At 46.3% G+C, this 27244-nt stretch overlaps 1 protein-coding gene across 2 annotated transcripts in view; it reads right to left on the bottom strand.

Moving 5' to 3' along the window:
• Positions 1–1442: 1442 nt before the first annotated feature.
• The window catches only part of ZNRF3 (zinc and ring finger 3), a gene marked incomplete at its 5' end in the record, with an annotated part of 153709 nt that continues 127907 nt past the window's right edge, over positions 1443–27244 (bottom strand). For both annotated transcript variants that reach the window (XM_084798692.1, XM_084798693.1), the window contains 6 exons: positions 1443–4489; positions 5295–5397; positions 7690–7857; positions 8865–8975; positions 10385–10516; positions 11006–11080. In XM_084798692.1, coding sequence (XP_084654818.1) covers positions 2778–4489; positions 5295–5397; positions 7690–7857; positions 8865–8975; positions 10385–10516; positions 11006–11080 — 2301 coding nt within the window. In that variant the 3' untranslated portion in view covers positions 1443–2777. The remainder of the gene's footprint in view (positions 4490–5294; positions 5398–7689; positions 7858–8864; positions 8976–10384; positions 10517–11005; positions 11081–27244) is intronic.

The raw sequence follows: 27244 nt of genomic DNA, 5'->3' as shown, positions 1-27244 counted from the left end.
CTTCAGACACCCTGGGCCCAACTCAATGGCAAAAGACATCTGCTAAATGAAGGAATAAAAGTGAGCAGAAGAGTTAGTGAACCCAGGGCCAAGCCAATTAGTTTCCTCTAAGGAAATGAAAATATTTTTAAGAACAAGAACTATATTGAACAAAAAGGATTACAATCCCTGAAGTAGTTTTAAATAGATTCTCTCTCCCTTTAAAAAACAACCAAAACATCTTAAAAACAACAACAACAAAAACAACCAAAACAAAACAACAAACCACAAATAAAAAACCTCCCTCTCTTTAAAAAGAGGCTGGAAAAAAATATACAAAAGCCTACCCTTTAGGTCTGAACTACCTGATAGTCTGTCTCCTGGAGAATCAGTACGTAATGGTGCATCAGGCAGACAGACACCTGCTGGCGGGAAGAGTGGCTGCAGCCACCTGGCAGAGGCTTCAAGAGCCCCAAAGCTGTTTCTGGGGATGTGAGATTGGTTCAAATGGAGCTTGGTTTCAAGCACTTGTACCCCACCCCTACCTCAGGAAGGCAACCTAAGGGGGCAACAGATGAGGGGTGTGGCTGCCCAAGACCCATGGGCACAGGTGTGCCCCAGCATGCCTTTCTTCAAGGGGTGGTGCACTGCTGTTGGGTGAGAGGAAAGCTTGTTCCTCCAGTCCCACAGGACGCCAAGGCCACAAAGCAACATTCCTCCTGGGTGCCTGTCCTGCACACCCTATTCAAATCACCTCTGCAACTGATCGCATGAAGCCCGAAATGATTTTAAAGAAGACTCCAAGGCTGACAGTGAGGGCGAGCTTCTCTTCACTGCCCAGTGGTCCAAGTGCAAGAGAGCCTAGTAAGGACGAGGCTGGTCACATCACAGGCTCTGCTGGGATAGACTGAGCTCTATCACACTTGGGATGATGACCCAAAGGAAGAGAAGAGAATGGGCAGGCTGGCCCCAGCACACTGACACCTTCCTGTTCCTAGCAGTTCCCACTGCTGCCTACAGGTGGGGGGGGGGGGGTAGGAGAGCTGTGGGTTCCCAGAAGCCCCGAAGTCCAGATTTGCCTCAAAAAGGGAAAAAGGAAGAGGCAGCTCTGTACTGCTCCTCAGAGTTTGTACCCATATCAACTAGCTTTTGACTTCAAGTCTCTGGTTCATTTTCAGTAAGGCAGGTGTAGCCCTGAGCTTTTCAAAGGCCTGAGGTCCCTCCAGGGAGACGACAGTTTCCACACATGATGTGGTTCATTTAATGCAGCAGTGAGTTTTTCTTTTTCAACAAAAGTTGGTGGTTAGGGTTCTTTAAAATATATATATTTAAATAACTTTTTACATTTACATATAATATCTTAGAAAAAAAAGCAGAGAACTCAATCCCACACACCTCAGAAACCCAAGCACACATTACAAAACAGAACAACACATTATTAAAGAGGCAAAAGACTCAAGAGATTTTGTCTGTTGGTTTGTTAATGGGGAAGGGATGCCACAGGTGGCTCACATTTTGGGTTGAGGAGGGCTCTCTTTATCACCACATTTATGTTTGTCAAAGCTAAAGTAAGTGTGTGTGTGTGTGTGTGTGTGTGTGTGTGTGTGTGTGTGTGTAGTAGTTTTGAAGGAAGCAAGACTCTGAAGTCTCCGTACGTTCACAATTTCTACATAAGAGTTCCTTCTGAGCTCAAGCTCCGGTACCAATGCCTGGGCCAGATCCTGGTCCTGGGAGAGAGGGAGAACAGTCATGGAGGGTGTGGAGAGAGCTGGCACAGCAGGCTTTGGGCAATATGTATGAGGTTAGGGCCTTGGGCATCCATCCCTATCCTCTCTGGGGCTCTTGGACGTGATAGTTCACAACGGCGGGTGGACTATGCGCATGATAAAGGGGAAGAAGGGGCAGCAACAGCTCCTTTCTTGAGAAACTCAAGTCTATGCAGAGAACACAGTTGTCTCTGGGGCGTGGGGGTGGGGTGGGGTCAGGTCTCTCTTGTTTGGCTATACAGAGCCTTCTGGAAGCCCTAAGATGCCATGAAAGCAAAATGTAGAAATGAGATTTGTGAATTCCCAGTGACACAGAAAGAGCAGAGCAGACCCCTCGCAGATCACAGACCTTCCCGTGAGGTGCCTGGCTCGAGGGGAAGACAGAGAGTGAGCGTGGTACTGATGAGGAGAGGAAGGCTGCGTAGCTGAGAACTGAGGAAAGGGCTGGAGACAGAAATGAACCTGACATGCTATGGGACAGGACAGAGGCTGGAGCAAAGAGAGGAGCTCCGTTTAGAAGATATCTTATGCTGGGTGGTGTTAGTGAACATCTTTAATCCCAGCACTCAGAAGGCAGAAGCAGGGAGATCTGAGTTCAAGGCCAGCCTGGTCTACATAGAGAAACCCTGCCCCCAAAACAAAACAAAACAAAAACAAAAACATACAGCAAAAGACATCTTAAAAATGGCAAGTCGCCATAGCATTTCTTGCGTAAGGACTGTGACTGAGGCACCCCAAGCAGGATGGCAGGCAAGCGCAGGAGGTCTGTCAGGAGGACTCTGCTCTTTACTAGGCACAGGGATAGACTAAGGGGATCATAGGAGATGCAGAATAGTTGGTAAAACTGAGGTATGCTTTTGGGGGGGGGGGTGAAGCATCTGAGGGGAAGAGATGCCACCATCGTGGATAGAGGGTTTGAGGATGGGGGGTTGAGAAGCAATGTTGGAAAGTCATCAGGAACAGATGCCAAGGGCACAGAGGAAACCAAACAAAAAAGGCCTGAGAAGAGGACGCCTATACAAATACCTACTGTCATCTGCTCTCACCTGAAGCCTCAGCAGCCAGGGCATGGGACTCCTGAGTGTCCTGGGGGGCACTGGAGAGGCTAGCCCTGGAAGCATCCGCCTCCTCTGGAGAGCAGCCGGGCTGCACCTCAGCTTGGTAGCATGGAGCCTGTTCTTCTTCCCGAGTTGTCCCCAGACTCCAGTGGAGTCGGGGGACGTCCAAGCCCAGAGTCCCACCCCAGGGGCTGTGGCTGTGCATCCCTTGGCAGTCTTGGGGTAAACCCAAGTCACAGTCTACGTCCTCTGGAATAATGGGGATACGCTGGCTCAGGTCCCGAGCCCCTGTGTAGCAGCTGGGTGGAGGTTCTTCCGTGAGTGTGTACTGCACACTCACCGAATAGTCCTCAGTGTAGCAGCCATTGCCTCTGCCAGCACTGCGGGCCACCTGCTTCTCTTCATAGAAGCAGCAGGGCAGGCCCTCATATTTTACCCCATCTGTCCTTGGAAAATGGTCTGAGTGAAGGCCGTACAGGCCCTGGGAACTCCCTGTTTGTGGCTCCCCACTTGTAGGGTTGCAGTCCTCGAGGAGCCGGGGACCCAGGAATAAGGTGTTGCCACCTGCAGTTGTTCCTGTTCCAGAGCCCAGAGTGGAAGGCTGGGGCTCGAAGCAGCAAGCACATGATGGTCCCTCTGGACCCCCTTTCCAGGTCCTCCTGAGGTCCAGGGCGGCCCCAGGAGAAACCTCGAGCCCCACTTCTGAGGTAGAGCTGTTGGGCCCTCTGGGTTCCAGCGAGGAGTTGCTGCTGTAGTTCATCTCCAGGCTGCAGGTGGACAGCTGGTCCCCTGAGGGAGAGGCAGGGCCTAGCCATGGCTCACCCCGCCCAGCACCTTGACCGTGTGCTGCTGGGAGCTCCTCTGGTGGTGGGGAGCCCTCAAGGTGCACAGCAGGCCCCCTGCTGCGGTAGATGAAGGGGTCATAGTCGCTGCTGAGGGAGCTGCGGAAGGTGGAACAGCTCCCATACACACCTTGGTTGCTGACTTCTGTGCAGTCCACTACGGAGTCACTAGAGGAACAGCGGCACTGGCCAGAGCTGTTGCTGCTGCTGTCACTGCCGGGGCAGTCAGCCAGGTAGCCACTACAAACAGAACGGTGCCCATGGTAGCAGCTGAAGCTGGATGTGCTCCCGCTCTCTATGTGGGCAGGAGGGGCCATGTGCACAACGGTGGGGAAGAGCAGACTACTGCCACCACTTGCTGGGAAGGCACGGGATTGGCCCCTGGGTGTGAGGCTAGGTACTGGCTGGCCCTCCTGCTCTGGGTAGCTGAGACCCTGGAAGTAGTAGTGTTGGTACATGGTCTCATACTGGGAGAAGCAAGCTGCCTTGGAGAAGCTGCGGCTGCTGAACTTGGGCCTGCGGAAGGGATGGGCAGGTGAGTAGGCCCGGTGTTCCAGGCTGCAGCGGTGAGGGGCCAGAGTATGGTCCAGGTGTAGGGGTGGGTAGCCACGGATGTAGGTAGGAGTCTGTGGAGAATAGAGATTCTGTTCCCCATGCCGGTCCATAGTCAGCAGTGTAACAGGGTTGCCATGGGAGTCCATACTTGTCCTGGTAGGGTAGGCTGGTATGGCATTGGTCCTATGTACTCGGCCTGGGTAATGAACTGGTAGGGTCACCCTCGGCTGCCGACCACGTGTAAGATTGCTGGTTTCCACACAAACAGCACCTGGATTTCCCTTTTGTTCTGGAAGAGGTGGAGGAAACAAGGTAACGGGTCAGGGCCTGAAGCATCAAGTGGAGCTATGTACCAGGAAGTCTATGCTTGACCCTGCCACACTGCAAGCTGTCTCCAAGTCCAGCTGAGCTGGCCGAAGCTGACCTGTCTCTTTTCCCATCTCCCCACACAGAGTCTACAGAGAGCAAAACAAATACAAAGATGAGAGTTTCTGTCACCCTGTAAAGGTGACATGGTGCAGCTACAAGCACTGCTGTTGCGTATCCATCATCCCTTATGCCCCTGGAACAACTCTGTAGTCCAGGCCTGGGCAGTCAATAGTACTGTCATCTGTTAAAGAGACAGGGGGATTTGGGCCTAGGAAGACCAGGTTAGGATACTGAGATTTGTTGTTTTTTTATCTTCCTCAGAGTTGTACTCCAGCCTGGCCTCTAACTTTCTATGAAGCTAAAGATGACCTTGAACTCCTGCCCCTATCACCCAAGTGCTGGGTATACAGGTGTACATCATCATACCCAGGTAGGATCCTATTTAACTGGCAACTCAAATTTGAGCACAGTATTATTTTCTTTAGAGGTAGGGAGTACTGGGGCCACACCCGGGCCTTGGACACGCTAGGCAGACAGTGTACTACTGAGCCACAGTCACTTGCTGCTCAGTGATCCATAAGGCTAGGCTCTGCTTAGAGTTGTGCAGAGAACTTCTAAACCCCAATGCCCACAGCTGCAGGTCCAGAAGACCATGCTGTGTCGGCTCAGCCTGCTCCTGAACCTGCAGCATGCATCACACCCTTGTCAAGGCCTGTAACAATTACCTATGATGTTGTGCCGACAGTGGGGACAGGTGTGGTGCTGCAACAGCCATGGATCCACGCACTTCCTGTGGAACCGGTGAGTACAGGGGATGACCCGAAGTTCCTGCAAAGAGAGAGAGGGGACACGGCCTGAAGGAAGGACTGCAGAGAGGGCTGCTTCAGCCCCACACATGGGCCTCCTTCAACGGAGTCCATGGGGACAGATTAGCCTGTGCACTGTGCTGGTATCCGCCTGCTGTAATATGGACCCTAAGTGTTCCTAGCATGGCAGTGCCAGGGAGGGGAGCCTGCTGGGACCTGCTCTTTTCTTCCTCATTTGGTCTCCTCCCGGTAAGCAGTTTTTAAGATTTATTTATTTATTTTAAAATTAGATGATATTTTTATGAGAGATAAAGAAGAAACTCCTAGGCAGGCAAGCAGTGTATCTCAGTAGTTGCTCAGAAAGAGAGGAGAGGGAGAGGGAGAGGGAGAGGGAGAGGGAGAGGGAGAGGGAGAGGGAGAGGGAGAGAGAGGAGTCACGCCACTTGAGTCCCTCTGGCAGAGAGGTCAGAAACATGGGGAAAGAGCAAGGATGTCTACAGTGTGAAGGACAGCATGCTCAGAAAAGAGACAGAGAAGAAAAGGAGAAGGTACATTTTTCTGAGCAATTCAGAAACATAGGCAGACTTACAAAGCAGCGTGGCTTCCTTTGCAAGAGACTGCCTTAATTCTTACTTTTAATTATATTTGTATGTATGCTTGCATGTCTGTACTGAGTATGTGCATGTGAGTGTAGTTGCCTGAGGAGAATGGAAGAGGGTGATGGAAACTCAGACGCTCTCCAAGGTGCACGTGTTCCTAACCGCTGAGGCACCTCTCCAGTCCACTCCTACCCATCACACGTTCTTGTCATGATAGGCTGCCTCCCTCCCTATAAGCCTAAAAAATTATGGTCAAGTTCATGGTTAAAGGTTAAAACAAACCTTTGCCCTTCATCTGTTTACTACTGCAGGCATTTATTATGGGAATGGAAAGTCAAGGCTTCCTAACTCCAGCTAAGGGCTAGTTTCATTTCTTGAAGCAGGGTCCACAGGGAGAAGGAAACTGCCCAACCCACCTGCCCCAATCAGCCCTCAGGGTTAAAGGACCATGAACATAAGGAAGCAGGTTCCTTTCCCAGAACTGGGCACACCTAAGTCCAAGGCCTCAGGCTAGGAACATGGGATTTGTAGGGAGAGTAAATAACACCTCAGGCCATCTATATTGGTGTAGACCTGTGGTTCTCAGATCATCAGAGAACACAAATATTTACATTACATAATTTGGTTACATAACAATAACCAATTATAAAGTAGTAATGAAAATTAACTTATGGTCGAGGGTTATCACAACATGAGGAGCTGTATTAAAGGGACACAGCATTAGGAAGGTTGAGAGCCAATAGACTGTATTATGGTTGCTTCTAGGTACCCTTGAACGAGGTCAAGTAGAAAGGACTTGATGGGGCCATCTGGTTTCTAAGGAAAGCAGCTTATTTGAGAGAATATGATGGGCTTCCCAAACCAAACCATCCTCTTGACTTGTTTTTATTGCTTTACTTTTATTTTATCACCAGTCTTACACAATGATATTCAAATTAATAACCAACATAGTGCTTTAGAATGCCTGCATCTTCTCCCCTAAATAGCCTTTGTGAGCATCTAGTATGCTGGTTGGCATTACAAGTGCAGACACAGAATGAAGCCACTTGCCAAGTTCACAAACCAAGAACCTGCCCGGGCTAAGTTAGACCCCAGCAGTGTACCTGTGGTCTATGCAAGAGGATCATTTCAAAGGCCTGTGTGCAAACACACTTGTACCCAGCAAACTACACACCAGCGGGGTCGATCTCATACAGGGGCTGCCCAAGGTTTAAGGCTCTCAGGCAGTTTGCTCTCCACTCTGCATGTGCCTATCTACCTGGAGACAGACACAGCGGCAGCAAAATGCTAACGATGGTTGGTTGTTCTATGTAAAAATGCTAATGATGGTGGTTCTTCGTGAACGGTCTATGCTGCTCCTGGCACTTTTCTTGCAACTTTCAAAGAGCTACAAGTCAAACTAAGGCATCAAATCTTTTGACTTTTTCAAGTAAACACATTATTAACCACTTCTTCAAAGTAAAGCAAGCAACTTGTTCTTACATCTACATATTTTCTGTCTTACCATGTGGCTTGTTTGTTTGTTTTTGAGCCAGGACCTTAAATTTACAGTCCTTTTGATTAGCCTCTCAAGTTCTAGAACTACTGGCATGTGGCACTACCCTGGCCTACCATGTACTTGGACCATCTGCCTTAGGAGAAAGGCCTTTAGAAGCCCAGCACCTCGAGGCCTGCACACCATCTCCCTACCCAAGACAGGCCCTGCTTCTGCCTACCTCTCCATCAATGTACTTCTCCAGACAGATGGCGCAGTCGGACGTAGAGCCACTGCTAAGCGTATCCAGGGCCCCGCAACTTCCTTCCCGGCGCCCCTTGCTCTTGGAGTTGAACTTTCTAGTTTCCATCTTCTCCAGAGCCTGCACGGCCAGCCTGTTCATGGAATTCTGCATGGCAGAAAATGGTCAGTGTTGGAAGACATTAACAGTGGCAGTCACACCTGGGGCCATGGTACTCAGCACATTGGGACAGACAATACTAGTCTGACTCAGGTCAATCACACAGGTTCTTGAGAAACTGCCCAAACTAGTACTGCCACTGTACTTTCTAGACCCAAGAGTGCCCATGATATTGGGGGCTGGAGAGATGGATCAGTGGTTAAGAGCACTGTCTGCTCTTTCAGTTCAATTCTCAGAACCACATGATGGCTCACAACATCAGTCTAATGCCCTCTTTTGGCATGCAGGTGTACATGCAAACAGAGCACTCATATACATAAAATAAAGAAACAAACAAAAAACTACACTGGATGGTGGTGGCGGCGCATGCCTTTAATCCCAGCACTTGGGAGGCAGAGGCACGTGGATTGCTGTGAGTTCGAGGCCAGCCTGTTCTACAAAGCTAGTCCAGGACAGCCAAGGCTACACAGAGAAACCCTGTCTCGAAAAACCGAGGGGAGGGGGAGAGTCTCTAGAAGAAGGGTCTTGCAGAGGCAAACTTCATCACAAGACCTAGGGGTCTGACAGTCTGTATTTCTACTAACCCCAGACCTACCTGAGGAGCAAATGTCTCATGCTCCAAAGCTCCAAAGTTTAACTGTTTATTTAAACATTTCTCTCAAAATGCTAGCGTGGAACACCCCAAGTGCTGAGGCCTTTGCAGGCCTGTCCTTTTCAACAGGCTTTGTAATTCTTCAGGTCACTGAAATAGGGTGCCATAGAAAGCAGGCTGGACAGACCCCTAACTTTCTTTTCTTTTTTGTTTTTTTCAAGACAAGATTTCTCTGTGTAACAGTCCTGGAACTCATTATGTAGACCAGGCTGCCCTCGAACGCGGAGATCCACCTCCCTCTGCCTCCCGAGTGCTAGGATTAGAGGTGTGTGCCACAAACTGCATTCCCCTAATTTTCATCAACAACAGAGCAATGGGGTTCATAGGTTGCTCCCAGGGTTACCTGACTACGACGCTGCTTCAGCTTGATTTTGACAAGGAGAATGAGGCAGACCAAGGAGACCACAACGAAGAAAGCCAGGAAAATCCCCATGTCAAAGTACTCAGTGGGTTGCTAGAATAGAACACAAATGTCATGAGCCATGTTCTTTTTGGCCTGATTGTGGGCACATGGGCTGTCAGTTCCAGCCAGGAATGGACTAGATGAACGAGGACAGGGTCTCTCAGCCCGGGGGTTCTGCTCACATTCACACAGTGCCTTTAATGTGGCCAGGATGGGGGTGGGGGAGCTACAGTGGCCTCAAGTCTCCTAGTAGCTGAGAAAGCCATTTGTAGAGTTCAGCCTCCCATTAGAAACAGTGCAAAGTTTGGTATAACTAGTGAGAATAAACACAAATAATCATAGTTACAGACAAAGGAGTGAGTGTTGTGTTTTGAGGGAACAGTGATCACTAACCATATAATTAATGGTTTACAACAACTTAGAAAATTGTATACTGCTTCAACAAACATCAGCTTCCACTACAATGACTCACGTTTACCAGAGTTCCTTTTTCCTTTAACAAGAAGCCAGCAAGTCAGTTCTGCAAATTTCCCTTGTTTCTTTTCTTGGGGTTGGGTAGGGTGTGCAAGGCGACATTTATTCTAGGCTAGTCTTGACTTAGCTGAAGATGATCCTGAATTTCTAACTCTACAACCACCATCTTCTAAGTACTGAGATCACAACTGTGTGCCACCAGTGGTTTTATGCAGTACTGGGAAAGAACCGCAGGGTTTGTGGGTACTGGGCAAGTCCTCTACCCACGGAGGCGCACCTGGCAGCCCTTCTCTTCTCTGCACAGAACACTGCCTCTGTCACCTGAAGCTACTTTGCTTAGAACATGCAGTCAGCTAGTAAGAATAGGACCCCAGTGAGATATTTTGCTACCCAGATACTTGGTACAGGTGGGGTCACCCTATACAGAACAGTTCAGCCTCAGACTTCTGGAATGCTTTAGTTTGAGGCTGAGGGGAAGATGTCACCAAGTCTCAGTGAGCAGTAATGTCTTCAGCACACTGAAGAGCTATCTGGCTGCTTCTTGTCACCAACCAGTGTCAGTCCCAGGCCTCAGTAGTTCTTATTGTTCTTATTTGTGAGTCAGGATGTTTCAAGTGAGTCATCCTACTGACTGAAGAAGGGAGTTCAGGCCTTTTCTCATCGGTAGGTCTGATGGAAGGAAGGAACCAAAGGAAGCCAAGTGCTACGCGTGTCAGCCCTTCAGCTTTCTCAGAAGGATAGACTGTAAAGACGCAATGCCAGGTGGGAGAAACCAGAGACTTCACAGCACACAATGTCTATTTCTGTAAGCTTTTTATAAATAAAGACATATGGGTAAGACCTCTCTGTCCTCCTGTCCCATAGCTCAGCTTAATCTGTAGGGACCTATACTATAGCAACATTCTCAAGACAGGACAAGAGGGCTGAAAGCTCAAAGCTCAAAGGAAACAAAAGCACGGAAAGACAACAGACAAGCGGCCACTCACCCGAGGAGGAAGGTGCTGGATCCTTGCTCGAGCTACTTTCTGCTTGTTGACAATGTTCATCAGCTTGATGGCATCTGCACCCTTCACATACACCACTGGCCTCTTGAGAGGGTCTTCTGAGCCTTGGTTTAGCTGACAAAAAAGAGAGGGTACTGGTTAAAAGACATGTTTACTTTAAGAAACAAGAGAGGGTTTGGAATGTAGCTCAGGGGTAGAGTGCTTGTCTGGTACATGCAAGGTCTAGCTTTAACTCCCCCCCCCCCCCACACACACACCATGAGGTAGAAAAGAATGCAAATCCCCATTTGAAAACCCTTGAAGTCTTCATGTATTATAGCCTTGGGGTTTCCAGAAGGGGGAGGATAGGGTGCTATACTTGTTTTAAGATGGCTGAGCTGGCTGAAAGCCCAGAGACTCTCTGAAAATGCCCCTCATCCCTAACCCCCGATCCATAATCACTTTCTATATGCCTCTCTCAGGTATGATACTCAAATGCAGGCATATTACTTCAGCAGAGAGGAGCAAAGGATCTGAGACAAGGGTATCACAACAGATAACCAAAGATAACCAAAGCAAATGTCTCTTAGGCAAACAGTAGGACTGGTTTTGGTGGCAGTTTACCTGGTCGATGGCTTCAGGGTTTTCAGATACATCGAAGATAACTGCAGTGGCTCCCCGCTGAACTGCTCTCTTGGCCTGGTGGAGTGAAAAAGAGCAGGTTGGCAACTCTGTCCTCTGACCCTGCCAACATTGGCCTTATAAATCAGGCCTGGCTTCAGAATGCAGAACTGGACAGCAAGCAATGTCTGTGCCCCTGAGCAAGTTGATCCTCTTCCCCCAGCCTCGGCATTCTCACCTGCAAAACAGGAGACACCACCACCTACTTTGCCCTATTGCCCTGAGCACCTGATGACTTAGGATGAGTGGAAGTAAGCAACTCATCACCGCAGAAACTTGTCCCCCCCATCTAGCAAGAACACTGAAAACAAGACTACAAGGTGGGCAGCTTGTCAACCAGCTCAGAGGTACTGGTTTTGGTATTTTGTGCTATAAACACACTCCCCTGGCAACCAGAGTAAATGCTTTTGGTTTGTCTCTTGTGGTCCTTTCTTCTTTCCCATGTCATCTAGTGAGGATAACATGTTTATGACTATTTCTGAATGAATCTCAAAATGATCACTTTTAACATGTGACACAAACTGAAGACCTTTGGAGACTTGGGGGGGATTATAAAAAATAATAAGTGGGGATTTAGAGCAGTTGGCTGCCAAGCCTGGCTGCACATCAAAAACCACTTGGGAAGTTTGTAAAGCAGATTTCCTGGCTCGAGCCACAGAGACTGGTTCAGTGGGGCTGGAGGCAGGCCCAGGAAGCTGAGTTCTGTCAGCTCTGAGGGACTCAGATGATCCCACCAGTTGGAAAACTAGATGTCAGAGGAACAAAGCAGGAAGGCTTAGAAACAAATTAGAAGTGATAGAATTTTTTTTTCCTTTTAATTGTTGTAGAAGAGAAGTCGGGGAGAAAAGATTCCTTTCCACCTCAGTGAACCTTCTAATTTTATGTGCAGCTAAGTGAACAACAGGTGAGTCTGCAGAAGGAAGAGGAGCCCTGAGATAGACCCTTGCTTTCAGGACTTGCACTCTTGTAACAGACACAGCCACTCTTAAAAAAAAAAAAAGGGGGTGGGGGTGGAGGGTAGGGCGACGACAAAACAAATTCCAAAACCAGCACACTAAAAGATGGGCAATTATTGCAGCCAGTGCTCAGAGGTCATGTCACTGTGGGCTCAAGTGTTTGAGAATAAACCCAAATTCTTTCCACAGGAATGATCAGTACTGACAGGTGCACAAACCCAAAGGCACCAGCAAGCTTGACCAAAGACTTTACTAGACCACTAGAGGGCAGCGTCATCCCGTTGCTTTTTAAGCCAATCTTCTCAACTTGGGACCAGAGAGTCAAAATTCAGAGACACTGGAAGCTTAAGAAACCCTGGAATCATGGGTACAATGCTGCAGAATTTTCCTTGTCCTATAGGTAGCTTCCTTAAAAACATATTGAGACGGAACAATCAGAAAGTCAGCTGAGGACAACCTGCTTCACGCAGCAATCACAAGCTGTTGCGGTTAAGTTTCAGTCTTTTTCTTCTAGGTAGTGTTAGAGTCAAGCCCAGGCGTTGTTCATGCTAAGCAAGTGCTCTACCACGGCATCTTAAGTCAATGTCTCTCTTTCAGTTCCAGCTGCAGAACAGCCATGCCCTGCAAAAGGCCAAAGCTCACAGACTTCTATGTAGGTGCTTGTGTTTCTGGCCCTGTGGTACCCTAGGTTTTCTACAAATTCCATTCCCAGAAAAAGAATTAAGGAGTCTCCCTTTCTTTTATTCTGCTTTCATCCTGGGATCCAGCATATCAAACAGTACCTGTGGGGAGTTTGAGTTTAGATATGTCCTGACTGGGAGTGCTTGTTCCTCCAGCTTTGATGCTGGTGCACCTGGAGAGGCTGGCAGTGGCTGCAAGGGCCTAGGGAGGGAATGCCTTCCTGGAATGTGCCTCAGGGAAACCACACAGCCAGAGGGCCTCCTTGGCTTCCCAGTATTTCTCGTTCCACAAGAACATGAATGTTCATTGTTCCAGAGAGGCATGATCCATTCAGGACAGACACCACACAGCTGGGGGTGAACTCTGAGCCTCATCCACGCAGGTATGTGCTTTACCACTGGGCTACATTCTCAGGCCTACCAAAGATGCTGTAAAACACAGCTGGCTTATTGGTGAGAAAGGCAGGTAGAGAATAAAGTGCTTAAATCCCATCTACAGCCCAACTTCAGACACAACTCACTAATGCATGGAATTCAAGGACAACTACAGTGGCTGAGGAAATGCTTGATTTTCAGTGAACTACAGTAAAATTATATTCATTGAGGTTGGAGATGTAATACAGTTGGTAGACTTGCCAACCATGCATAAAGTGATCCTCAGCACTGCATAAAACTAAGTATGGTGCCTGTAATTCAGCAGAGGCAGAGAGGCAGGAGGATCCTGAAGTTCAAGGTTATTCCAGCAACATAGAGAGTTTGAGGGCAGTTTGGAGACTTTTAATTACATGTGTAATAGCCAGGCAGTGGTGGCACATATATTTAATTCCAGCATGCAGAAGGCAGAGGCAGGTAAATCTCTGAGTTCAAGGCCAGCCTGGTCTACAGAGAGTTCCAGGATAGCCAGAGCTATGCAGAGAAACAAAACAAAACAAACCCAAAAAATATGTATAAGCGGCTACTGAAATAATTTGTACTTCCTGCATACTGGATGATGATCCTATTTTGCCTGGTGAGGCTTTAGGAAAGACTGTGGTGACTGGACTGCTTCTCAGTGATAAAGTGCTTGCCTAGCATACACTAATCCTGAATTTGTTTAATCATCAAGAAAAGGCCACCAGTAACCCTCATTGACAAAAATTTTATTTTTAAAATTTTATTTATATTGCTGTTCTGCCTTCATGTATGTCTGTGTGAGGGTGTCAGATCCCCTGGAACTGGAATTACAGACAGTTATGAGCTGCCGTGTGGGTACTGGGATTCGAACCTAGGTCCTTTGGAAGAGCTGCCAGTGTTCTTAACCGCTGAGCCATTTTTCTAACCCCTCATTATATTTTAAAAACATATTGCTTGGTCACATTTTTCCTCCTTCCTCAATGTAATTTTAAAAACTTGAGAAGCCTGAGCCAGGTGTGGTGGAGCATGCCTTTAATCTCAGCACTCGGGAGGCAGAGGCAGGCGGATCACTGTGAGTTCAAGGCCAGCCTGGTCTACAGAGTGAGTCCAGGATAGCCAAGGCTACACAGAGAAACCATGTCTCAAACAAAACAAAACAAACAAACAAACAAAAAAACCCCAAAAACAAAAAACCCCCCAACCCTCCAAAACCAAACAAAAATAAACAAAAGAAACGTGAAAAGCCAAGTTCTTTGAACAAATTTTCTTATCTTAGATAATTTCCAATTATATCTGGCAACCTCCTGCCAGATTATTGTATTTCAAACAAATCTAAATCCTAGCTTGAAGATTATTCTGGTCTTATGACCAAAATAAACTTATTTTTATAGAACCATACACCTAATGCTTAAAACTCTCAAGATAAAGCTACTTTAAAGAAAGGACACAGCCTAGTGGACATGGCCAGCCAGGTGAGGGTCACTGGCAAACTGGGTTCACAGGAGATAGCAGTAGCACCTTGATTGTGCACAGGCAGAAATGGAAGAGCAAGAAAAGGGTGTAACTTTCTCAAAAGATGTGTGGCATCTTAGCAAAGCCTTGCTTTGATAACCCCATTAGAAGCATCATGACGTTGCTTTTATCCCACTTAGGCCAGCAGAGGTGGAACCAGAGGGAGATCAGAGTAGTAAAGAAATGTTTATAGGTGATATACATAACAAAAGGGCACAACCTGCATAATTATATTCTTCAAAGCACAAAATGTGCAACCTGAGAAGGCAGGGCCTTACTAATGACTTACCACTTCTACGATGATTCAATCAATGTTTAGTAAAGTTGAAAGAAGCCTGGCTAGGACCATACTCAGGTTGTGGCAAGTAAAGAGAAACTGCTCCCTGACCATGAAGATGGTTCTTCCATTAAGACTGAGTCTATAGTAGGCTGGAGAGATGGCTTAGTGGTTAAGAGCACTGCCTGCTCTTCCAAAGGACCCGGGGTTCAATTCCCAGCACCCACATGGCAGCTCACAACTGTCTGTAACTCCAAGATCTGACACTTCCACACAAATGGACATAAATTAAAATTAAATAAAATATTAAAAAAAAAAAAAAGACTGAGTCTATCAACTCCCAATGCAAACAGCATTCTGATGAGAATGGTTTATAAGGGAGGGGGTTGTGTGTGTCCCATGTGTATAGTCACACCCTACCAATCAATATCTGCCCTTGGGAGCCTCTAAGATATATTAAGTTTTATTTGTTTACTTAGTCCTTTGTTAAGCACTTGGATATAATTTCCCAAGTGCCCAAGGTTTAATGTAGAAAGATGAAGACAAAATGTAATTGTATTTTGTAGGAAATCTAATAGGAAAAAACCTAAAAGATGACAACAAATCTCTGTTCCCAGTTCTGGATAAGATAGTAACAAGGAGTCAGGCTGTCAATAGCTGGTATGAATGTGTCTATAGCTCCTTATGGGAAGATAGGGGTTCCAATCATTGTGCATGTGTGTGACTCTCTAGTGAATGCAATTTCACTAGACAGGGTTTCTCTGTGTAGCCTTGGCTGTCCAGGACTCTCTGTAGACCAGACTGGCCTTGAACTCACAGAAATCAACTTGCCTGTGCCTCCTTGAGTGCCCAGCTCAATTTTATTCTTTTTCTAACTAATTAACATAAACTACCAACAAGTTTTAAAAAATCCTTTCTGCATTTGGCAATCCTGGGATGAAACCTAAGGCATGGCGTTTGGCTAGGCAAGCACTGAGTCTCATCCCTACCCTCTAAAATGCACATTATCATTATTACTATTTAAGACTTTTAAAAATTTATTTAATGTATATTATTTAATGTGTTTTACCTATGATCATGTCTGTAGGTGTCAGATCCCCTGGAACTGGAGTTACAGACAGTTGTGAGCTCCTATGTAGGTGCTGAGACCTGAAGCCAGGTCCCCTGGAAGAGCAGCCAGTGCCATCTCTCTATTATTATTTTTTAAAGAGGGTCTTATTTTGTAGCCTAGGCAGCTCTTGAACTGCCTCAGTAACTTAAGTGCTGAGATTACAGGTCTATATCACATACCTGGCTTCCTGTTGTCTTAAGACAAGGTCTCACTATGCAGCCTTGGCTGGCCTGGAACTTACTAGGTAGACTAGTCTGGTCTCAACTCACAGGAATCCTCCTGCCTCTACCTCTGAGAGTAGGGATTACAGGTATGAGCCACCTCGGGGCTCATGGTGATATGTCCCTTCACAGACTATTCCTTTTGGAGGGCTGTACTAGGGCTCCACACATGCTAGGTAAGCAATCATCTTCAGTTCTTGTTTCCATTTTTTATTTTGACACAAAATCTCACTGAGTTGTCTACGCATGTTTTCTCTTTGTAGCTCTCTGCCTCAGCGTCCTAAGCATCTGAGATTATAGTCACTCACCATCAGGCCTGGATCATCCATGTACTCTTGATATCTGTACTATTTCTGTTTTTTACTATTATATTAAATGGATCTTGACTTCCATTTCCAATTTCCTTAAGACAGAGAGGTAGTGTCAACTCCCCCACCCCATGAAGATTATTAAGATTCTTCACAGAATGTGCTTCTTAGATTTCATTCTATTAATGACAAAATAGAATGCTATGAATGAGCAACATAGGCAGGCAGGGGCTAGCTACATTCTCGATGGCGCTGTCCTTAAAATAGCTCTGAGCAGTCCTACATGCAAACACTTCACTCGGGTACTAGGCAAGTCCTGTGTCTAACAGAGACCCTTAGAGGTCAAAAAGTATATAGGCTGTACTCCATAAAGCCTACCCAAACAGATGGACCTGGGTCATCTCAATATAATTAACACGGTAGTGAGGAACGGTCTAGTTCTATTTGCATTACCATTTATTAATTCAGTTGTTCAACAGTAGTTACTGATTTGAACTTTCAAATCTACCTACTATTTTCTCCACTGTTGCCACCCTATCACCTTGTGTCACAACTATTTTATTTCTGGGGCTCTCTTTACCCAGTCTTACCCACAGCATAGCACAAGGACCTTTCTCAGTTAGGGATCTGTGTTGCTCTTAGGGTTGCTTAAGGTCTTGGCCTCCATTGCTCACTGCTTCCAGACGCAACACCCCTCTCAGTCCTAGTCTTAGCAGACAGTCCTCTTGCTGGTTCTGAGTGTCCTTCCCGTTGCAGGATGATGTAGCATACAGCAAGCCCAGGGCTCAGTTTTACCTCATTTAATTTGCCTTCCATGGCATTACCTAAGCCCTGTGCCCAGATCCATATTGCAGCACCAATCTTCAAAAGCTTTCCACACTAGAGGGCAGCCTAGATGTCAGACTTCTTTTCAGCTGATTCTCAGAACCAGGGAACTGGCCAACTGTGTTGTGCTCACACAGCATCAGTTTCGCTCAGTAGTAAGCACCACCCCTGGGCTTTGCTTCGGCCAGCACTGACTGCAGCTCTCTCCTGACCACATGGTGTCCTGTGGATCCTCCAACTCTTCGATCAGCAAAGGTCTGTTTAGCTATGTCTTCTTGGAACTCTGCAGTCTTCAATCTTCACACTTCAAATTTCAGGAGCTATCTTCTTATTCACACCGTCTTCTATCGTGTTGCTGAGGAGGCTGTTGACTTCTAAGGCAGGCGTTCTGTCTCTGGCGAGCCTTAAACTGAAAAGCTGCTCTGCCTGTGGCTCGTTGGCCCCGGCCTTTGTAGATACTCACCTCTAGATTTCAAACTCAAAACAAAACAAAACAAAACAAAAAAACCTGTACACTTACAGTGTGTGCTTTGCCCCTTTTCTCTCTAGAGGAAAGTGAACTTTCCTTAGTACTCCAACAAGGAAAAGCTAGCCAGATGACTACCTCTGGATATGTGCCCTTGGCCCTCCTCTGGCAACAGAGAACAGGGCACTGGACCTACTGAGACAGTGCACGGCTCTCCAGAAGTAGTGGCTGCAGATTCCACAGCTTCACAGCTCTCAAGCTCAAAGGTAGCCTGCCGTATAGTATTCAGACAGCTAAGCACCAACACGGGAGACACCATTCCCTTCTGCAGTCTACAAACCTGCAGAGTGGCAGCAACAAGCTTCTGGCATTGTTGTTAGGGAACTGTTGCCAGGGAGGCCATGGAAGGGAGTGGAAAGTGGAGGTGGCTGCTCATACCAACGGAGACAACCAGTGACCGAGGGGCTGGCCGTTCCTCCCGTCCTCAGCTCTCTAGTGGTGGGTCTTCCTGGTCTAAACAGCCACTCACCGGGTCCTCGCATCCTCTCTCTGGAGATCACTAAATGGATTTAAACCATCACCCTTCATTTGTCCTTCTGTCACTCTCTTCTAGGCAGTGACCACCCAGGCTCTTGCATGCTCTGCACAGTCCCTGTGCCCTGAGTATGAGTCACACCATGCCAAGGGGCTCACAAAGCAGACTAACCAAAGGCCCTGTTTTCCGACAGAAACTTTTCATTCCATAGGAAATGAGGTCACACATCAGGGCACATGGGGAACCAGTGAGAAAAACCTGGTGCCAAGAAGCAGGGCTGGTGGTAATGTTGAAAGAAACGGGGAAACCTGACACAGGCCACCAGGAGAGATCACCTGTGCTCTAGAATAATTTGTACTACACACACAGAGTTAAAAACAACAACAAACAAGAGACAGCTCTCATTTCTTCTAAAGTACATACAACATATCTGATTTTACCAAATCACATTTGTAGGGCATTTTGTCAGCTTATTTCAGGCCTTGGAGCCCCTAATCCAAGAGGAGACCAATACAGAAAGAAGACCAAAGGACGCCAGACAGGGTTACTTTTCAGGGGTGGGAGGTGAGGGTGGTGACATAGTGCTACCCGCTCCACTGACTTGGCTCCTCGTTCCAGGGCTTGGCTGCAGCCTGGCCTGACCTTCCAGGTTTCCCTGGCAAACGATCAAAGCTTTGAAGCCACAAACACAGTTCAGAACTCAGAGGCCCTGCGGCCAACTCCCCCCCAACAAGTCACCCCTCGGAACCCCCCCCCCCCCACTGCCTTTCTGCCAGCTCCCATCCGGCTTCTCTGAGAAAGGGCTCTCCCACCAGCTGCACTCCTACCCACCAGAAGATATTTCTTGCCATAATTAAAGTCATTAAGCTTCCAAAGGCTCCCATGGGCTTCAAGTTCTAAGTTCCCGAGAGGACGGAGGATTTTTAAGTCCTAGTTAAGATTATGCTGATCTATTCGGGAGACATGTAGCAGCGAGAACCCAGCGGTTAAGTTAATGGTTAAGGCTGCCTAAGTTTAAACAGTGTTATTTATTCTCAAAATATGCAGCAGCCTCCACTTAATTCCTACTAATTAAAGGACCAACAGAAGAGGCTGGAGTCTGCAGTCATGCACGGCGCCGATGCACAGGTTGGGAGTCTTTTCACAATCAGAAACTACTGGGTGTTAAACGGAAATGCATTTCCTTAGATCTTAATCTCAAACACAGACTTTTAGATCAGTTCCAAGAAACACAATGGTTCTCTTTGTTTAAACACCTGACAAGGGGTACCAAAAACTTAGGAGAGCCTGTGCACACCCTCCTGTCCCATCCATCCTGGGTGAAGGACGTTATGGAAAAATGGCTGCAGAGTTGTCTATGTCTGAAAGAGAAACTTGTAGAGGAACTTGGAAGCTGTTACCTTGCCTTGGGAGGTTCTGAAAGTCCCAGTTCAGGCCAGATCTTATTAGGTCTGTAACTGGAAACTTCAAAAAGGATCACTGCCTTATGTACATGTGGCAACTAATTAATATAAACAAGTGTTAATTAGGTGGCAGAACCAGGCTTAACAACCTTGCCTGCAAAGTCTGAACACCTAAGCTGCCCTCTGGAGAATGAGGGCAGGCCCTTGCAGCAAGGAGCTTAGTTTTAAAGGTTGGCCCACTGAGGGGTAAACTGGGGAATTAAAAAAATAAAAATCATGGGTTGAGAAGGTTGCTCAGTGGGTAAGGGCATCTGCTGCCAAGTCTGATATCTGAGTTTGAGGGTGGGGCATGGTAGTACAGCTCTTAGCTAGCATGTATGAGACCCTAGGTTCAATCTCTTGTCAGGTGAGTGTCATAAACATTTCTTTATTTTTATTTGTCTAAGTGTTTGCCTGCATGCTTGTATGAACACATGACTATAGTGTTTATGGAGGCCAAAAGAGAGCATCAGATCCCCTGGAGCTGGCATTACTGTGGCTGTGAGCTGGTATGTGGATGCTAGGAACCAAACCTGGGTTCTCCACAAGAGCAGCCGGTGCTCTTTTTTTTAAAGGTTTGTTAATATAACAAATACATTTTTATTTTTATTTTTAGTTTTTCAAGACAGGGTTTCTCTGTGTATCCTTGGCTGTCCTGAGTTGCTTTGTAGACCAGGCTGGCCTCAAACTCACAGCGATCCGTCTGTCTCTGCCTCCCAAGTGCTGGGATTAAAGATGTACACCACTACGCCCGGTCCACAGTCAGTGCTCTTAATCCCTGAGCCATCTGATATTTGGGCCAAGTAAGTTCATAAACAGGGCAGTTCTCACCTTTCCTACTTAAGCTTTTTACTTATTTATTGATTTTATTTTTGAAACGGAGTCTCTCTATGTCTCCCTGGCTGTCTTGTAACTATTGGCTATATAGATCAGGCTGACCTCAAACTCACAGAGATCCACCTGCCTCTCCTTCTCTGCTGGGATTAGAGGCCTGTATCACAATGCTGAGCTCCCTTTCCACTATTTTGTTACTGTTTTGTTTTTTGTTTTGTTTTGTTTTTTTTAGACAGGGCTTCTCTTGGCTATCCTATCCCTTTCCAATTTTTAAGGATGTATCCACCTATATTTTTTGATATTGCTTCAACTCTGAACCCTATTATTAGAGGATTTTAAAAAGATTGTTTAATTATTTAGCCCTCACCAAGACCATTTATAGCAACATCAGAATGCAATCTTCTCTAGGGAAGAACAGTCACAAGCTCTCTACCTCTCCACTCCTGTCCAGTTAGTCTCTGTGTGAACAGCTGGTTTGAGGGCACCCCACCACGGTGACCTTCAGGGTGAGCACAGGCTGAAGGTCAGGTGACAGAAGCTCAGGCTGGCAACACATGCTTTTATTTTAGCTCTGTCACGGAAGAAGGGAAGGGAGTTCAAAGTCCTGAAATTGAAATCCTGATTCACCTTTCTAATTTCATGACTGTGGAAGGGAAAGCTTATTACCCCTGCTCTGTTTCCTCAGGGGTGGAACTAATAGCACCCTCCTACCAACTGGGGGGCCTGACAGTAGGCACAAGGCATTCAGACTTAAGTACCTGGGAATGATTGCCACACACATCTCTCCTATGAACACAGCAGACACTCTGCATCTCTTGACAGATCCTTACCTTTTCCTTAATGTTTGCATACAGGATGTATTCTCTTGACAAAAGAGAGAAAAATCATCCTCTGATCCTTCCTGCAGGTGCGGGATCTGCACAAAGCAGAAAGGCCCTCAGGAACCACAGTGAGTTGACTTCCTGAAGGTTTCTGGAAGTTGATGTGAATGCTGCTCTCTTAACACCACAAGAAAATCACACATATGGGAAGAAATAAAGCCACGGGATGATGAGGCACAGGACAGCAGTGGGGACTGCCTAGGGAGCTTGTTAAAGACTCCTCCCGGGGCCAGAATGATAGCTCAGTGGTGAATGGTGCTTGTTTCTCTTCTAGAAGACCCCAGTTTTGGTCTCAGGACCCTTGCTAAGGAGTTAACAACTGCATGTTAAATTCTAGCTCCACAGGATCTGCCACTTCTTCTGGCTTCTGAGGACATCTGCATAATACATAGTATTCACTCACAGAGACACACATATTCACATAAACAAAAACAAATCTTAAAAAAAGAGTCTCCTCCCTGGAAACATCCTAGGTGAACTGCTAAGGTACACTGGGACCTGTTAGGTCTCAAAGCTCTTCAGAACAAGACCTAGAAGTTAAAGGGATTGGAGAGGGGCTGGAGAGATGGCTCAGAGGTTAAGAGAACTGTTTGCTTTTCCAGGTCCTGAGTTCAATTCCCAGTAACGACATGGTGGCTCACAACCATCTCTAATGTGATCTGGTGCTCTCTTCTGGAGTGCAGATGTACATGCAGGCAGAACATTGTGTACATGATAAATAAATTAATCTTTAAATTCCCCCTCCCCCCAAAAAGATCGGAGAGGTAGAGATATAGCAGGATATATACCTCTTCCCGCCCCCCCTTCAAGACAGGGTTTCTCTGTGTAGCCTTGACTGTCCTGGACTTGCTTTTGCCTTGCAGAGACTCAGTATACAGGCCCAACCCTCCTCATCCTGGGTCACAGCAGCTGCAATCTGAGAGACACACAAATGCTGAGACAATATACAGCTGTGGGCAGGAGCAGGGCAAGCTTTGGTAGTGAAGGGCCGATTCCTGGCTCTTAGGTCCAGACTTTTGGTTGCTATTCCACAGGAGCCCAGGACCTTGTATAGTGCCTCTCCCTACTGGGAGAACAGAGCAATAGCACAATAGATGGTAGAAACCAGGAAGGGCAGCCTCAAGAACATCATTTTGACCTCTAGTCTCCATTTTCCAACTTCACAACACATCCATGTTAACCTCCCAAGTTCTGTCATTAGGGGTTGTCTACTGATGGGGACAGTGGGTGTGATGACAGCTCTGGCTGTAGCAGCTGAGGTCATGGGTTAGGTTATAAAACACAGCATGAGTTAAACTGGAAAGGCTGTAATTTAGGGTCTAATTTAAAGAGTGAGTGCTATAATCAGAGTCCTATAGGGCAACAGGTGAAGGCTGCCTTGTTATGCATACTCTTTTGTTTGTCCAAATTCATTGTAGTCCTGGCCCGAAGTTCTAGGGATGCTGTGCTCACAATCAGAAGTAAGTGTTCTGAAGGATTTGGACATCACAGGATAGTAAGAAAAAAGGGAGGGGAGGAAAGAAAGTGCTTGAGGACCTGTACTTCTCCTTGGCAGGCTAACCACCCCTAGGAGTCCTTCCTTGTTTAGCTAATATGAATACATCTGCTTGATATCAACACTCACGTCCATGAGCAAACAACAGACGACTGTTTTAAGAAGGCAGATTCATCTTGAAGTGTAATGTGGTAGCTTTTAACAAGTAAGAAAATTGAATAAGCTGGGCATGGTGCGCACGCCTTTAATCCCAGCACTCAGAGGCAGAGGCAGGCGGATCTCTCTGAGTTTGAGGCCAGCCTGGTCTACAATGTGAGTTCATGACTACAAGAGAAACCCATCTCAAAAAACCAAAAAAAGAATCCCAGCACTCAGGGAGGTTGGATCAATGGAGTTCAAGGCCAGCCTAGTCTACAAAGCTGGGTCTTTATGTGGGTTCTAAGAATTTAGTTCGCTCATCAGAGTTTTGTGGCAAAGCTTTACCTATTGAATCATGCTGATGGTTCCTTTTGTAATTTAGAAAGGGTCTTACTATGTAGCCTTGGCTGGCCTGAAACTATGTCAGTGGCTCTCAACATGTGGGTCTCAACCCCTTTGAGGGTTGAATGACTCTTTTACAAGAGTTCTCTAAGACCATCAGAAAACACAGATATTTATATTATGATTCATAACAGTAGCAAAATTATAGTTAGGAAGCAGTAATGAAAATAATTTTATGGCTAGGGGTTACCACACCATGAGGAATTGTATTAAAGACTGAAGCATTAGGAAGGCTGAGAACCACTGCCCTCTGTAGATAAAGCTGACCTCCAACTCAGAGGTTCAACCCGTGCCGCTGCCTCTGGATCGCTGGAATTAAAGGTGTGCGCCAACACAGCCAGCCCTTCTTCATTATCCATCTGCTATCTAACTACTGTGTGGTGCACACGACACAGTGAATATGTGGAGGTAGAGGACAACTTTGTGGAATCTGTTTTCTTTTTCCACCTTTATGTGGGAGTTGTGGGGATTAAGTCTGGGTTGCTGGATTACCAAATTTATATCCTCTTGCTAGCCTTGAGGCTAAAGAGATCAAACTGCACACCCTCTGGGTGTCTGGAACACATGGAAAGATCAACTCTAGAGGAAGGGCCACAACCCATTTCCGTTGAAGTAAGAGTTCTGGCCAGTTGCTCCTACACAGACTGAGTCTACTTCTCCTGGCCCCAGAGCCTATGCGGATCCTGAGCCTACTTCTGTTCTGAGATTCATGCAGTGCACCTGAGACAAGGAGCTTCTTCTTCTATTTGGGAATCAAGGTACCATTTCTTTGATTTGCAAAGGAGGCCATGCTTTCCTGTGGCCAGACTGAGTCCTACTCAAAGCCAATAGTTCCTGTCAAACTTGCCCACAAGGTCATTAAGTGTCTCAGTGTTTCTGTCTCTGTCTCTCTGGCTTTTTGAGACAAAGTTTCTCTATGTAGTCCTGGCTGTCCTAGAACTGTACACCAGGCTGTCCTCAAACTCACAGAGATTTGCCTGCCTCTGCCTCTGGAGTGCTGGGATTAAAGGTGTGCACTACTACCCCCCAGTCCTCCCCACTCCCCACCCCCTAGCACCCAGTATTCTTAACCACCAAGCCACTGCTCCAGTTCCCATTATTAAATTCTCTCTCTCTCTCTGTGTGTGTGTGTGTGTGTGTGTGTGTGTGTGTGTGTGTGTGTGTGTGTGTGTTGTTTTTGAGACAGGGTCTCTGTGTACTCCTACCTGCCCTGGAACTCAATATATGGATCAGGCTGGCCACAAACTCACAGATAGCCACCTGCCTCGCCACCAGAGTGCTTGGATTAAAGGCGTGCACCACCACACCTGGCCATTATTAAATTGTAAAATGAATACTTTTGTGGCAATCATCTCCCTATATAATGAGTCTACCCCAGGGCAAGATTGGGGTATTTGTTTAACTTGAACCTGTCAGAAAGTTTTTACAGCACATTGGCCCATGCCAGTCTGCTGGTCACAAAGCCACACACATTAGGTAGGGTACATATACAGAGGTACCCATTTCCCAAGTCCTACAGGATGTCTTCAGTTACCACCTCAAGAGAAGGTGCATCTAGAACCAGAGTCTGATAGTAAAGAGGAAGTTAGGATTGGGGGTCATGTTAACAGCTAACAGATAAAGTTACAGATTAACTCACCATTGCCATTAGTTGGTTAATGTACAATCCATTGGTTCTGGCCCAAGTCAGAATTAAAAAAAAAAAAGAAAAGAAAAGAAATGAAAAGAAAAAAGCATGCTCTTATTTTAAAATTTGAAAACACACACACACACACACACACAGAGAGAGAGAGAGAGAGAGAGAGAGAGAGAGAGAGAGAGACAGATAGATAGATATGGGGGGAAGGAGAACACCACACACTTGACCAACATGGACAGATCTTAAGTAAGGATATTGAGTGAAAGAGGCAAGATTTTCAGGGGACATTTAATTATAAGTGCGTATATACCATGTGAGTCTTTCTGAGTCTGGGTTAACTCACTCAGTATGATAATTTCTAGTTCCATCCATTTGCCCACAAATTTCAGAATTTCCTTGTTTTTAATAGCTGAATAGTATTCCATAGTGTAAATGTACCACAGTTTCTTTATCTATTTTTTGACTGAGGGACATTTAGGTTGTTTCCAGGTTCTGGCTATTACAAATAAGGCTGCTATGAACATGGTTGAGCATATGTCCCTGTTGTGTGGTGGAGCTCCTTCTGGGTATATTCCAAGGAGTGGAATAGCTGGGTCTTGAGGTAGCCCTATTCCCAGTATTCTGAGAAAGCACCAGATAGATTTCCAAAGTGTTTGTACAAGTTTGCACTCCCACCAGCAATGAAGGAGTGTTCCTCTTTCTCCACAGCCTCGCTAGCATGTGCTGTCACTTGAATTTTTGATCTTGGCCATTCTGACTGGGGTAATATGGAATCTCAGAGTGGTTTTGATTTGCATTTCTCTGATGACTAAGGATGTTGAGAATTTCTGTAAGTGTTTCTCAGCCATTTGATAGTCCTCTCTTGAGAATTCTCTGTTTAATTCTGAGCTCCATTTCTTAATTGGGTTATTTGGTTTGGTAGTGTTTAATTTCTTGAGCTCTTTACAGGGACCTCCTATTGGGACTCTAGGTGAGAGAAGTATGGGAGAATGGGGAAACAGAAGGATCCAGAGGATCCTAGAAACCGACAAGAAGAACATCATGATGGTCGGATCTGGACCCAGAGGGGTCTGCTCGAACTACTGCACCAACCAAGGACAATATATGCAGTAAATATTGAAATCCTACTCAGACCTAGCCAACGGACAGGACATTATCCACAGTTGTGTGGAGAGTGGGGACTGACATGAACTTTGGTGTCCCATATTTGACCACTTCCTCTGGTGGGGAGGCCTGGTGGCACTCAGAGAAAGAATAGGAAGGCTACCAAAATGAGGCTTAATAGGTTGTGACCATATAGTGGGGGAGGAGGTCCCCTTCTGTCACAGGCCTAGGGGAGGGGAATAGGGTGAAAGAGGGAGGGAGGGAGGAATGGGAGGAGACGAGCAAGGGGATAACAATTAAGATGTAATCTGAATAAATAAATAGATAAAAAAGAAAGAAAGAGGCAAGATTAAATTTAAACTGGGTAGCAAAACGGCATCATGGATAAAGACATTTTCAACAAGCCTGACATCTTTAGTTCAATTCCCAGAGACTCACAAAGTGAAAGGAGAGAACAGACTCTTGACTTCCACACGTATATCTTGAAACATGTGGTGAACTCCTACCAATAAATGATTTATTAATATAGAATCTATAGGATACAAACTAATGTATAGTTGGAGGAAGCCAATCAGTGGTCTCGCAGTTGGGAAGAAACACTTGAGAAGGCAGGATTTTGAAGAGGGAATGGAGTGAACTTCTGGCATGCATGGTACGGTTTTACAGACTTCAGACTTCAGAGGGCAACATGCAGGAGTTCTCTCCTTCCACCATGTATATCCTGAGGATTCAACTGAAGGAATCAGGCGAGTACCTTTACATACTAAGCCATCTTGTTGGCCTCCAAAGTGTGTTCTAGCTGAAATAGGTGGACAACCCAAAATTAATCTTTTCTCATTATTACTTAAAAGCAAAACTATTCTGAAATAGGTAATACTTAATCTGTGAATGCTGGTCTTAAAAAGTTACTGTATTTTTATTTAGGCATATGTGTATCTGTGTGTGCATGTGTGTGGAAGGGTG

This window comes from Acomys minous (genome assembly GCF_964271855.1).
Source record: "Acomys minous genome assembly, chromosome: 10".
NCBI classification, from domain to species: Eukaryota; Metazoa; Chordata; class Mammalia; order Rodentia; family Muridae; genus Acomys; species Acomys minous.
Note: the sequence above shows the minus strand (reverse complement) of the source record. Positions and strands in the feature narration are given on the sequence as shown.